This window comes from Engystomops pustulosus, chromosome 10 (assembly GCF_040894005.1).
Source record: "Engystomops pustulosus chromosome 10, aEngPut4.maternal, whole genome shotgun sequence".
In the NCBI taxonomy this organism is placed as follows: Eukaryota; Metazoa; Chordata; class Amphibia; order Anura; family Leptodactylidae; genus Engystomops; species Engystomops pustulosus.
In genome coordinates this window covers 90,642,973-90,656,588 of record NC_092420.1, presented here as the reverse complement: position 1 = coordinate 90,656,588, position 13,616 = coordinate 90,642,973, and the positions used below count along the sequence as shown (strand labels likewise).

The following is a 13,616-nucleotide window of genomic DNA, read 5'->3' as shown; positions in this document are numbered from 1 at the left end:
TAAAATAATCGCCTTATAACGTAATGAAACAGGTTTCTCCACTCTCTGCGGATGCCCAGGGGGAACAGGCAGCAACAGGTTCAGAGTTATACAGGAGGAGGGTGAGATGCTCTGCAGCAGGTACAGGAGGAGGAGGGTGAGATGCTCTTGGGTAGGAGATACAGGAGTGTGAGATGCTCTGCAGCAGGTGCAGGAGGAGGGTGAGATGCTCTTGGGTAGGAGATACAAGATGAGAGTAGGAGGGGTGATGCTCTGCAGATGGGGCGGGGTCATGCAGCAGCAGGATATAAGGAGCTCCCGCTGCTTCTCCTCCCGCCTCTACAGACCGAGCGCCTGAGCCCAGAGACCGGTGAGTGTCCGCCCGGGGGGAGACCTGGAGCCTCCACCACATCCCTCCACATACAGTATATAAGGCGGTGTGTGTGTGTATATATATATATATGTATTTTTTTTTGGGGGGGGGTATATGGTATATATGGGTGGGTGTCTAGTGTCTGATATATATTTTTTTGGGGGGGGCTGTATACAGTTTGTTTTCTCTGTACATTAAGTTCTGATCCTGTCACAGAAGTTTGGTTCATATTCAGGCTGTCAGTACGATGGGAGTTGTAGTACACGGAGCGCTCCAGGAGCCTCTCTGGGGGTGATGGTGCGGCTGCCCCCTGGGGGTCAATGCTGGGGGTTGTAGTACATGGAGGGCCCCAGGAGCCGCTGTCTCGGGACACTTGCTGCAGTTATAACCCGGAGGACTCAGCTGCCGGATATTTGTCTGTAACTACAAACTTCAGTGAGAGAAACTTCTGGATCCTGGGGGGGGGGGGGGGGGCACCTGGTGCCAACGTCCTCCCACCCTGATCAATAATGTGTCGCTGGAAGAATTGTAGAGGTCCAGCAGCTCTCTACAGTGATGGTATCTGACTCATCTGACTCATTATGTGGGGGTCCTACTGTGTTGGGGTCCGGCAGCCCCGGCAGTGATTGTCTCCTGATCCCGGTGATGCTGATGTCTCTGGATTTGGCAGGAGATTTGGATGGAGAAATTCTGTCTCTTGGCAGCAGCGCGGACATTGGAGCCTGGACCAGGACTCGCTGACTGATACATTGTAACGGCAGACAGAGTACCAGATACAATGGGGCTCATTTACGAAGGGCCTTTGGAACACATTTTCACCGGGTTTCCCGACGATTTCTGTTTCCCGACGATTTCTGTTTCCCGATGATTTCTGTTTCGTAAATTAGCCCCAATGTGTCAGTCAGTGGAGATGATTATAGTATTGTGTATAGATGGCCCTCGGCAGTGTTACAATGTATCAGGCTGTATATAGGATTGTGTCTTTCTAGCAGTGTAACTTTGTATCGGATTATATCCCGGGATTATATTCCTCTGCTGGTAGATCTGTCTGTCACATTGTGATTATTTATGAGGAGGATTAGAGTTTTCCCATAACTTTCCTCAGATTCCGGAGCCTCTGGGGTGGGGGGCACATTCTTATGGCTTTCTATAATCTGCTTGCTGTCAGTGGATAGAGGCCATGTTTACATGGTGTGGGGGGAGGGGGGGCACATTTATCTCCAGCACCAGGAGAAGCTCCGGATGTGGGTTGTCATCTAGGAGACTCCGAATTCTTCCTGTCGTCATTACATAACATAATATTGAGTATAATTGACACAGCATGAAAAATGTCATAATACAAAGAAGAGATAAAATCTGAACCCCATACAGACCGGATTATATCCCATCTAATAGATCCTCATCTCCCGAATAATTCCGTCTGCATTATTCATTATCCTGCAGAATCATCGGATAAATCCTATTCCAAATACTAAAACTTTATTCAATCTTATTGTGGTCACAATCCACTAGTGAATGACAGGTGTTTGTATGGTCGCTGTAATACATTGGGGGGCGCTATATACACCCCCAAGCTCTTCTGTATTTGGGGTCATACGTCATGGTGGGGGAGGAGCCCCGCTTTGCTGTAGTGGATGATTCCTGTGTTGGGGAGGGGGTGCAGTACATTATCCTTTACCCCACATTGTATTAGAGAATCCTGTTGCTCTGGAGTGGGAACCACCATCAATCTCCAAGGTGATGACCTTTTATTATAGTGACACAAAGTAACAGATCCGTTTAGATTCCCCTCCTCTGTTACATTGTATCCTGCCCCTTGTCCAGGTGTATGGTTTGGGTGGAGCGCCCCTTTAAGGCTTATAATGTTGGATCATGGCTGCGCAGATCCTGAAGCCGCGTCTACATTTTCGTATTCTGCCTGCGCTCTCCGTCAAATGATTCTAGTTAATTTACTAAATTGTGGCTGTTTATTATTAATAATGATGGAAGTTCAGCTCTGGAGGGAATAATAATGGATTTTTTTCCCCATCCTTCTTAGAGTAAAAATCATCATGTCTGCCGGAAACGCGAAGATTGGAGCTCTTGCTCCTGATTTCACCGCCAAAGCCCTGATGCCAGATGGACAATTCAAGGACCTGAAGCTCTCGGACTATAGAGGTGCGCAGCTAGGGACCTGTCAAAGGGGTGTCCAGGATTAATGACGTGGGAGCGTTCTTATAGAAACGGCGCCTACCCTGTCCATGTATTGTGCCTGGTACTACAGCTCAGCTCCGTTAATGTAATGTAATGTGTGTAATGTGTGTAGCCTGATCTCATCGTGGTCTCTCCTCCTGCAGGGAAGTACGTGGTCTTGTTCTTCGACCCCCTGAAGTTCGCATCCGACTGTCCCACGGAGATCATCTCCTTCAGTGAACGCGCGGAGGAGTTCAAGAAGTTGAACTGTGAGGTCATTGGGGCATCCGTGGACTCTCACTTCAGTCACTTGGCCTGGTAGGTGCCCCCCTGAATGCCTTGTTGTCCACATCTCTGCTTCCTGTCAGTGAGCTCTAGCGCTGCACTTGTGTGACTTAAAGAGGTGATCGGGAGATATTGATCCCCTATCCGAGAGAGTGCTTATCTGATCAGACCGTACGCGGGCACCCCTATAATCCTCTGAATGAGGACACGACCGCATTCAGACAAGTCCTGCAGCCTCTTTACATCCTACAAGACACAGCGCCGCACATTGTGTAGTGGCCACGCTTGGTTCGGCATCTCTGCCCCTTTCACTAAACGAAACTGAACACCTCCGAGCTTTTGCAGCGATCACACAGCTGATGTGTGGGGGTGCTGGGTGACCACTGCTCAACTGTGTGACCCAGCACCAGCTCTGCTACACCTGATCCTGGTCCTTCAGGTCGCGTTCACATGTTGCGTTTTCATAGTTTATACGGTTGAAAAAAGACACTTGTCCATCAAGTTCAACCAAGGAAGGGAAGGGATTGGGTGAGGAAGGGATTTAGGGGAAACAATTCTATATAACATAACCATCAATGTTATTTTGTTGTAAAAAGGCATCTAGACCCTTCTTAAAGCTCTCTGCTGTCCCTGCTGTGACCAGCGCCTGAGGCAGGCTATTCCACAGAGTGACAGTTCTCATAGTAAAAAAGCCCTGGTGATTAAACCTTGTTTTCTCCAGACGGAGACAGTGCCCCCTCGTCTTTTGATTTGATTTAATCTGAAACAACTTACCACCATATTATTTGTATGGACCATTCATATATTTAAATAAATTAATCATGTCCCCTCGTAGTCGTCTCTTTTCCAGACTAAATAAATCTAGTTGTTTTAATCTTTCCTCATAACTAAGACCCTCCATACCCCTTATCATTTTTGTGGCTCTACGTTGAACCCTCTCCAGCTCCAGGGCATCCTTTTTATGGACCGGTGCCCAGAACTGGACGGCATATTCCAGGTGTGGCCGAACCAGTGCCTTGTATTGTGGTAATATTACATCCCTATCACGAGAGTCCATACCACTTTTGATACACAACAAGATCCTACTAGCTTTAGAGGCAGCTGTTATTCAATTTATGATCTACTAGTACCCCCAGGTCCTTCTCAACAAGGGACTCTCCCAGATTTACTCCCCCAAGGACATATTTTGCCTTTGGATTATTGGCCCCCAGGTGCATAACCTTACATTTATCCACATTAAACCTCATTTGCCAAGTGGATGACCAAACACCAACACAGTGCTATTAATTCCTACCTCTATATCATTAATAAATATATTAAATAATAGTGGGCCAAGCACAGAACCCTGAGGTACACCACTCATAACTGGTGACCATTCCGAGTAGGAATCATTGACCACAACTCTCTGGATACGATCCTTCAGCCAGTTTTCAATCCAATTGCAAATGATTTCTGCCAAACCAATAGCCCTAATTTTACCCATCATCTATGAGGAAGTGTCAAATGCCTTTGCAAAGTCCAAGAACACAATATCCACAGCTGCTCCTCCATCCAGGCATCTGCTCACCTCTTCATAGAAGCAGATAAGGTTAGTTTGACAACTTCTATTCTTAGTAAACCCATGCTGGCTGTCACTTATTATTCTATTTGATGTCACATACTCCAGTATATAGTCTTTTACTAACCCTTCCAACACTTTCCCCACAATGGAAGTTAAGCTTACAGGCCTGTAATTGCCTGGCGAAGTTCTAGAGCCCTTTTTATATATTGGCACATTTGCCTTGCGCCAGTCACTTGGCACCACACCAGACATTACGGAATCCCTGAAGATTTTAGACAGTGGTACAGCAATAACAGAACTGAGTTCTTTAAGAACTCTGGGGTGTAACCCATCTGGTCCAGGAGCTTTGTACACATTGATTTTATTGAGCTTAGATTGGATCATGTCTACATTTAGCCAGTCTAGTATATTACAGGGTGCATGACCCGCACTGGCACCACCCAAGTCAGAAGTTCTCTCTTCTATTGTATAAACGGAGCTAAAAAACCTATTAAGTAACTCCGCCTTCTCTTGGTCTCCAGTCACCGATGCCCCATTTTCAGAATAAAGGGGTCCAACCTGTTCTGACCCATTTTTTTTTGCATTGATATACTTAAAAAATTTCTTGGGATTTGTTTTGCTATCTTTAGCCACCTGTCTTTCATTTTGTATTTTGGCTGATTTGATTTCTTTTTTACAGATTTTGGCAAGTTTTTTGTAAGTATTGAAAGCCTCTGGTGACCCATCAGATTTATATTTTTTAAATACCCTCTTTTTCTCATTAATTGCCCTTTTAACTGTAGCTGTAAGCCACGCGGGATGTGATCTAGCCCGTCTATACTTGTTACCTATTGGAATAAATTTAGAAGTATAAAAACCCAGGATAGATTTGAATTTCTCCCATTTAACATTAGTATCTTCATTTGACAGAATCTGATCCCAGTCTATATCCTGTATTGCAGCCCTGAATTTCTGGAAATTGGCCCTCTTAAAATTCAAAGTTTTCGATTTTCCCACCTGTTTCTGCTTTTTAAAGTTTAAGAGGAAACTATTTATATTATGATCGCTGTTCCCAAGGGGTTCCCTGACACTGACATTTTGGACAATCTCCTCATTGTTAGAAATCACAAGGTCCAACAATGCGTCACCTCTTGTGGGATCTTCTACAAGCTGCACCATAAAATTATCCTGAAGAATGTTCATTAAATGTCTCCCCTTCACGGATGAAGACGAGCCCTGACCCCAATTTATATTTGGAAAGTTAAAGTCTCCCATTATCACTACGGTCCCCTCCTGTGCAGCCCGCTCCATCTGTTTATATAGGTGACCCTCTATTTCCTCAGAGATGTTAGGGGGTCTATAAATTACACCCAAAATAATTAATTCAAAGCTCTCTTGGCTTTGAATTTCAACCCACAAAGTTTCAGCCTCCTCACACTCAGACCACTCATTCACCATCGCTTTTAAGTCTCTTCTGACATACAGACATACACCACCTCCCCTCCTATTACATATACACATACATCACCTCCCCTCCTATTACATATATACATACACCACCTCCCCTCCTATTACATATATACACATACATCACCTCCCCTCCTATTACATATATACACATACACCACCTCCTCTCCTATTACATATATACACATACACCACCTCCCCTCCTATTACATATATACACATACACCACCTCCTCTCCTATTACATATATACATACACCACCTCCCCTCCTATTACATATACACATACACCACCTCCCTCCTATTACATATAAACACATACACCACCTCCTCTCCTATTACATATATACATACACCACCTCCCCTCCTATTACATATATACACATAGAGTGTAAAACCTTGAATATTAACACCCCAATCATGCGATGCATCAAGCCATGTCTCTACTACACCAACAACATCTAACTGTTCCTCTAATATCAGAGCCTCAAGCTCGCCCATTTTGCCTGTGATACTTCTGGAATTTGTGAACATACAATTTAATTTTCACAGTTATTTATCTGTTTTAAAGTAATTTTACTGGCACATATATCCTCACCACTGTTCTGCAACTTGTGGATCTCCTTATCCACTGCCTTAGGCCCCCATACACCGCCCACCTCACCACCCACCAACATAACCTGCCCCCTCTCTGACCTGTCTACCCCTTCAGTGTCTTCCTTTTCCTCCTCCCCCGATCCTAGTTTAAAGAGAACCCGTCATGCAAAATAACCCCCTAAACTAAATATATTTTCATAAACTGCCATTAGAGAGCATTGCCTCTATCCCTTCATTGTCCCTCTACATGCCTGTAAACCTAAGCAATGAGGTCCTAAACCTGTATGCAAATGACCTGTGAAATGTCCAATGAAGCATTAGCATATTCAAGCTGTCCACTCTATTCATGAGTGGGAGGCACAGCCACACCCCCAGTGCATGACTGACAGCCTGTATAATGATGAGCTTCCTGGTGCTGGTGGCCACGCCCCCTGCAGCCTGTGTGTGCATGTGTGTGTGTATAGGAGAGATACAGCAGCTCCAGGCAGCCATGTTACAGCAGAACATGTCAGATTCATGTGTAGCTGATGTCTGTGTCTCTGTGTATTAGGAGGACACAGCATGTCAGCAGATGCAGTACACAAACTAGCCATGCTTTACTATACATCAGTGATGGCAAACCTTTTAGAGACCGAGTGCCCAAACTACAACAAAGACCCGCTTATTTATCGCAGAGTGCCAACATGGAAATTTAATTTGTGATTTATACTCCCTTCTTTGTCACAGTTTTCATTGTTACCAGCACCTGAGGACACAAATAAAGCAGAAAATAGTCCCAGGTAGAGCTGTCACTTTAAAATACCTCTGCACAGCAAGTCCTGGGCTGTCTGGGACTGCAGGAAGATACCTGGAGTAATCTCTGGTGATGGCCTGAGTGCCCACAGAAAGGGCTCCGAGTGCCACCTCTGGCACCAGTGCCATAGGTTAGCCATCACTGCTATACATTATACACAGACATGAGCAGGGGGAGGGGAGGGGAGGGGGAACAGGGGTGACATCAATGCCTCTGACCATGTGACCAGCCTCATTTACATGATAAAAAATAGATGATTTTACAATGATTAATGTATGAAATAACTAGATAAAGGCTGGGATGGGATCCTTGTGAGCTGCTCCAACAGGTAGAGGTGACAGGGCAAGTGACACAGACCTGATGACAGGTGTCCTTTAAATACTCCGCCACCCCTGCTAGGATCTTCTCCCCCAGCACAGCAGCCCCCCTTCCACTTAGGTGCAAATTATCTGCAGAAAACAGCTTGTACCCCAGTGAAAAGTCAGCCCAATGCTCTAGGAACCCAAATCCCTCTGCTCTACACCAGGATCTGAGCCATGCATTTAACTCCCTGAGCTCCCGCTGTCTGCTCTGTGTAGCGCATGGCACAGGTAGGATTCCGGAGAATACTACCTTAGAGGTCCTTTCCTTAAGCTTTGAACCTAGTTCTTTAAAATTATTCTTCAGGCTCCTCCACCTACCATCTATTCTGTCATTGGTACCAACATGGACCACGACAGCTGGGTCATCCCCAGCCCCTCCCCCAGTAATTTATCCACCCTTTCCACCACATGCCGAACCCTGGCACCAGGGAGACGGCAAACCATTCGGTTGAGGCGGTCTTGGCGACAAATTATTCTATCCGTCTTCCTGATTATAGAGTCCCCTACAACCACTAGCTGCCTTGGCTTACCTGCACTCCCATCCACCCTACTACTAGCTGGTCTGCTCCCCCGGCTGTAAGGGAGAGCAGGATCCGCTAGGGCTGCCATTTCTGACACTGACGTCCTGACATCATTGCACAATTTTGCTTGGATGTTCAGAGTCAGAGTTGGCCTTCCTTTTCTTTGACCCCTTCCTACTCCCTCTATTTATAGTAACCCAGCTACCCACCTGGCCCTGCTGGCTTTCCTCTCCACCCTCCACTTCTACCCCGCTTATTGCTTGCTCAGTGAGCAGCATACTCCTCTCAAGATTGTCAATTGCTCGCAGCCGTGCAATATCTTCCTCCAGATCTCTAACACGAGCTTCTAGTAGAAAAATATGGGCACATCTATCACAGCGGTATTCACCCTGGAACTCCTGCTCCAGCAGTGTATACATGCGGCAGAGTGTGCACTGGAGCATACCACCAATCTTGCTAGCCATATCCAAGTTACAAAACTGTGATGAGTATATAAATCATGAGATATAAAATGTAGGTTACTTACAGTTCTGTGGACTTCTCTTTTTCAAACTCCGCTTTTTTCAACTCACTTAAGTTCACTAGCCACTTAGAAGCACAAGCCAAAACTGAGCGAGCTCGAGTTTTGGTTGCGTTTTAATTGCGCATAGAAACGCATTACAACAGCTGAGGAGAGGCGATTTGCAGTAATTACATTACTGTTTATGATCGCATTTACGATGCGTTTTGTAAACGGAAATGTTACCAGTAATGTAATTAGGCAAATCCCCTCTCCTCAGCTGTTGTAATGCGTTTCTAACGCAATGAAAACGCAGGCCAAAACACAACGTGTGAACGCGCACTCAAGCACATGTTCTCCATTTCTAAGGGCCAACACTCCCCACACTGATGGCGGTTTGGGCAAGATGAAGATCCCCCTGGTGTCTGACCTCCCGCACAAAATCGCCAAGGCTTACGGTGTCCTCAAGGAGGATGAGGGTCTCATGTTCAGGTGAGGGGATGTTCTGTGGCCATTGCAGAGGGGTAGTGATTATTTACTGGAGGGGGAGCTCTGGGCCTCAAACTAGGAAACTGTATAGGACCAGTGTAAAGAATGTCATAAAGGGTTAATAACCTCTCCCCGCTCCCTGCTGGCAGCTTGCACCTCCTGACCTTTCTCTTGTCTCATCTACCAGAGGCCTCTTCATTGTTGACGATAAAGGAATCCTGCGTCAGATCACCATCAATGATCGTCCCGTTGGCCGCTCGGTGGATGAGACCATGCGGCTGGTCCAGGCCTTCCAGCACACGACCAAGGATGGAGAAGGTGATTGGTCAGGGGAGGTCCAGACCTTCTGCGGACTGGGGGGGGGGGAGTCTCACTTGTGGATCTGCAATTTACCCCACCGGGGCATAGCCTTTTCTTTGGGCCTGGAGGCAGCCGGGACCCAGAATACCGGAGTGGCTGGAGGGTCTAGGCACGCTGTGGTCACGGTGCTTGGTATGGGAATGCTTCCGCGCACCATGATATGTGCTCGGCGCACCACGCATGCGCCTGATTAGGAGGTGCCGATGACGTCACCGAGCTCTCGGGCACACTCGCGCCTACGCAAATTTGAAGTTGCGCAGGCGCAAGTGTGCCTGAGAGCTCGGTGACGTCACCGTCTCTCTGGCACCTCCTAATCAGACGCATGCACGGTCGTGCGCATGGTGCGCCAAGCACATATCATGGTGCGCCAAAGCGTGGTTGAAATATAAAGAATAAAATAGTTTAGAAAGGAATACGGCAGTTTCTGCTAATAATGAAGATATGCTCCGGCATCAGCTCACCCTGACCTGGTGCAAGGTATTTGAGGGTTATAACTTCCATTTTAAAGTCGTAGGTTTCCTTTAAAGTGAGTTGATCAGACTCCTCTAGAGGGATGCTACAGATAGAGGGCCTCATTCGCAAGCACTCCCTTGCCAACACATTGGCAGGGGTGTTGCAGATCTAATTAGGATCTCTGTACCTCATGCTGGCTTCTTCCAGTCACTGCACCACCCTGGTATTTGAAGAGAATATAGCGGAGGTGCAGTACCGGACATGACCTGTAAACAGCTGTGGCGCTGTTCTTGTTATCTTGAGCATCTCCTCTAAGTAGTTTCTCCGGCTGATAACACGACTGTAGCTGCTGCTCGGTAATTGGGTGACAGATTGCCTTCATCTTGGAGTCGCCAGAATCTCTTTCTGATTTTGCAGATTCGGGTGTGTGCGGTGCAGTGGACAGACAGTCTGATGGGGTAACAGCCGTACATCTGTAATGAGATCCCCCTGCTGTGCCCGTCCCTGTCCTCGGCATGTGGCTTGCCGGGGCCTGATGGAATCCTTTTGTAGTGTAAAACTAAAACCTATTTCAGAGCTCTGCTTGCTGTCAGTGACTGAGAACTGTACAGGGTTACAGTCGGTGTTCTCATTCACTGACTGCAAAAAAACTTGGATTGTGTTTTTTTTCTATAAAGCCAGAACCCCCACCCCTTTAAGTCCTAATCTGGGGAGGGGGGTGACTATTGACTTGGTTAGGGCTGTAATGTGGTCAGTGGTGTCACCCATGGGTGTCATCTGTGAGCCCCAGAGGACAGGACGGGCAGAACAGTTGGATAACACAATGATGAGCAATGAGTCTGGTCCTTACAAGTCCTCCCCCACTTAGAGGACCCCTATACCTGAGGGGGGGGGGGGGGGTCCGAGGACTGAGTTCAGGGCTGATTAATTCCTATTAATTTGCAGATGATCCTGGAAGCTGTCCCTCAGCATGTGACCTCCGTACCCTGAGGCTGCTCCTAGGGGGAGGGACAATGAAACCTTAACAATTTTTCTAATGGTCCTTGCAATTAGAAAGCCTCTGCTTACTGTCTGTGAATAAAGGTTTATTGCCTGTTGTGAGCCAATGATTTGCTGTCAATTGATTGTTACAATTTCAATCCTGAGACTGATACATAGTAACAAAGCCGTTTAGTATTATGAAGGATGACGCTCAGCATTGTTTGTAAAGATTGCCAGATTACCATTCAATGATGGCAAGCAGAGATCTCGAAAATGGTGGCTACAGGATGATTATACATAAATGTCCCTTTAACATTGACCCAGTAACTTCTCTCTGTTGTAGTCTGCCCTGCCGAACAAAAGCCCTAAAGCAACACCATCAAGCCCGACACCCAGAAGAGCAAGGACTATTTCTCCAAACAGAACTAAAGGCCGGAAGTGCTGCCCATCGTAGTCGTAGTCAGGGCCTCATCTCTGTATAGAAAGTTTTCTTGTATCTAAGGACTATTTTATAATGTAGAGGTTGGCAGTGCCCGTCCGCAGGGTGACATTACTTCTGTGTTGTAACTTTCCTTGTCTCTAACAAAAGTTAAATTAAAAATTCTTTTGGAAATGATCCGGTGTCTGGAGTCACATGATCTGCGCTGCTGGGCCCGGAGTACTTTCTCATAAGATATTTGACTGTGGCCCAAATTCACTATGAAGAGGGCAGAGTCCAAATATGGATTTATATTCCAGTATTGTAACTGAGGGAGAAGGGGGTGTCCTCACACTGCTGTGCTCTGTGCAGTGGAAATGTGTCTAACATCTCACCTCAGTTTTCTACATGGTCCCTCCCCTCTGAATAGTAGTTGTTCGCTGTAGAAGGTAGGTGGTTTATGTAGTGACTAAATGCCCCCCAGATCCGCTCCCCTCCCCGTGCACTTGGAGAAGCTACAATCTATAAATCACAGCCCTGCTACTAACATGCACAAAGGTCTCCAGGGACTACATGTAACCCTGGCTGCACAGAGCACAGCAGTGTGAGGTCTGATTACACATCTCTCCAGGGACAATACATAACACTGGCAGCAGAGAGCACAGAGCACAGCAGTGTGAGGTCTGATTACACATCTCTCCAGGGACAATACATAACACTGGCTGCAGAGAGCACAGGGCCCAGCAGTGTGAGGTCTGATTACACATCTCTGCAGGGACAATACATAACACTGGCAGCAGAGAGCACAGAGCACAGCAGTGTGAGGTCTGATTACACATCTCTCCAGGGACAATACCTAGCACTGGCTGCAGACAGCACAGAGCACAGCAGTGTGAGGTCTGATTACACATCTCTCCAGGGATAATACATAACACTGGCTGCAGAGAGCACAGAGCACAGCAGTGTGAGGTCTGATTACACATCTCTCCAGGGACAATACATAACACTGACTGCAGAGAGCACAGAGCACAGCAGTGTGAGGTATGATTACACATCTCTGCAGCCATCTTAGGGGTTGAGAAGACTCTCTACAACCTCCCAGAGAACAACTTGGCACTAGTAATCTTCCAGGCAGCACAGAGTATTTCAGCATCCACCTGTGCTAAGTGATACAAAACCCTCCCCCATGTGTGAGGCCGTCGCTGTGATTTTGTAGACTAGTAGTCTAAGGGTGATGGCACACATGGCGTTTTTTGGCCTGTTTTTAAGCAGTCCGTCAAACACTGCATGCATTTTTGACAAGTTTGACCAATTATCTTAATTGAAACTAGTAAAAAACACATGCGTTTTTTTGACGACCCAAAAACCTGTTCAAAACTCCACGTGTGCCATCACCCTAAGGGTGAAGACACACATGGCGTTTTTGGGCCGTTTTTGGGCCGTTTTCACTAAGTGCGTTTTCAGATCGTTAAAAACGCATGCGTTAAAAAACGCATCCGTTTTTTTAAAACGCATGCGTTTTTGTCCGTTTTTCATTGCGCAATTTCGGAAAAACTGACAAAAATGGACGCGTTTTTTAACGCATGCGTTTTTAACAATCTGAAAACGCACTTAGTAAAAACGGCCCAAAAACGGCCCAAAAACGCCATGTGTGTCTTCACCCTAACTCTTACTCTAGTCACAGCCAAAGCTGTAGGAATCCTGCCAGCAGTGTGGGTTTTTATTCCATCTTTAGATTTTACAGCTGAAAAACATTCATAAAATGTTCATTAAATTGCCTCGATAGGCACCAAAAAAAAAAAAATACAGTTACTGAGCTTTTTTACATTTTATTTGGTTTTTAAAAGAAAAATGTATAAAATATTACCAGTAAAAGTTGCGCAGTATTGGGAAGGTACATGGAGATTCTGGGTAATGTGTTACTTGATGAGGTTTGAATATCTACCGTATAAGCCGACCCGAGTACAGGTGGTCCCCTTCTTGAGGACACCCAACTTGCAGACGGACCCCTCTGCCCCCTGTGACCTCTGGTGACCTCTCTGGATGCTTTACTTTAGTCCCAGGCTGCACTGATCAGCTGTAAGGTGTCTGTAATGAAACTTTATTGATAATCCGTGGTCCCATTACAGCCAAAAATTCTGAAAATCCAATTGTCACTGGGAGAAGAAAAAATTGGCTACAATTATACATGTATACAGTTCTGACTTACATACAAATTCAACTTAAGTACAAACTCAAGGAACCTATCTTGTACGTAACTTGGGGACTGCCTGTATAAGCATAGGCTCCTAATTTTACCACCAAAAACTGGGAAAACTCATTGACTCG

At 46.2% G+C, this 13,616-nt stretch overlaps 1 protein-coding gene across 1 annotated transcript; it reads left to right on the top strand.

The window, feature by feature from the left end:
* Nucleotides 1-242: 242 nt before the first annotated feature.
* On the top strand, nucleotides 243-11,486 carry LOC140105184 (peroxiredoxin-1-like). The gene is made up of 6 exons (XM_072129133.1): nucleotides 243-349; nucleotides 2,391-2,509; nucleotides 2,689-2,842; nucleotides 8,957-9,079; nucleotides 9,264-9,394; nucleotides 11,214-11,486. Exons 2-6 carry the CDS (start codon nucleotides 2,404-2,406, stop codon nucleotides 11,237-11,239), a joined length of 540 nt encoding a protein of 179 aa, XP_071985234.1. The 5' UTR covers nucleotides 243-349; nucleotides 2,391-2,403; the 3' UTR covers nucleotides 11,240-11,486.
* Nucleotides 11,487-13,616: the final 2,130 nt, after the last annotated feature.

Excerpts from the sequence above, each read along its gene's own strand:
- LOC140105184 (XM_072129133.1), top strand. The coding sequence starts at position 2,404 with ATGTCTGCCGGAAACGCGAAGATTGGAGCTCTTGCTCCTGATTTCACC. Across the intron at positions 2,843-8,956 it reads CACTTCAGTCACTTGGCCTG|GGCCAACACTCCCCACACTG; the intron begins GTAGGTGCCCCC and ends TCCATTTCTAAG. Across the intron at positions 9,080-9,263 it reads GATGAGGGTCTCATGTTCAG|AGGCCTCTTCATTGTTGACG; the intron begins GTGAGGGGATGT and ends CTCATCTACCAG.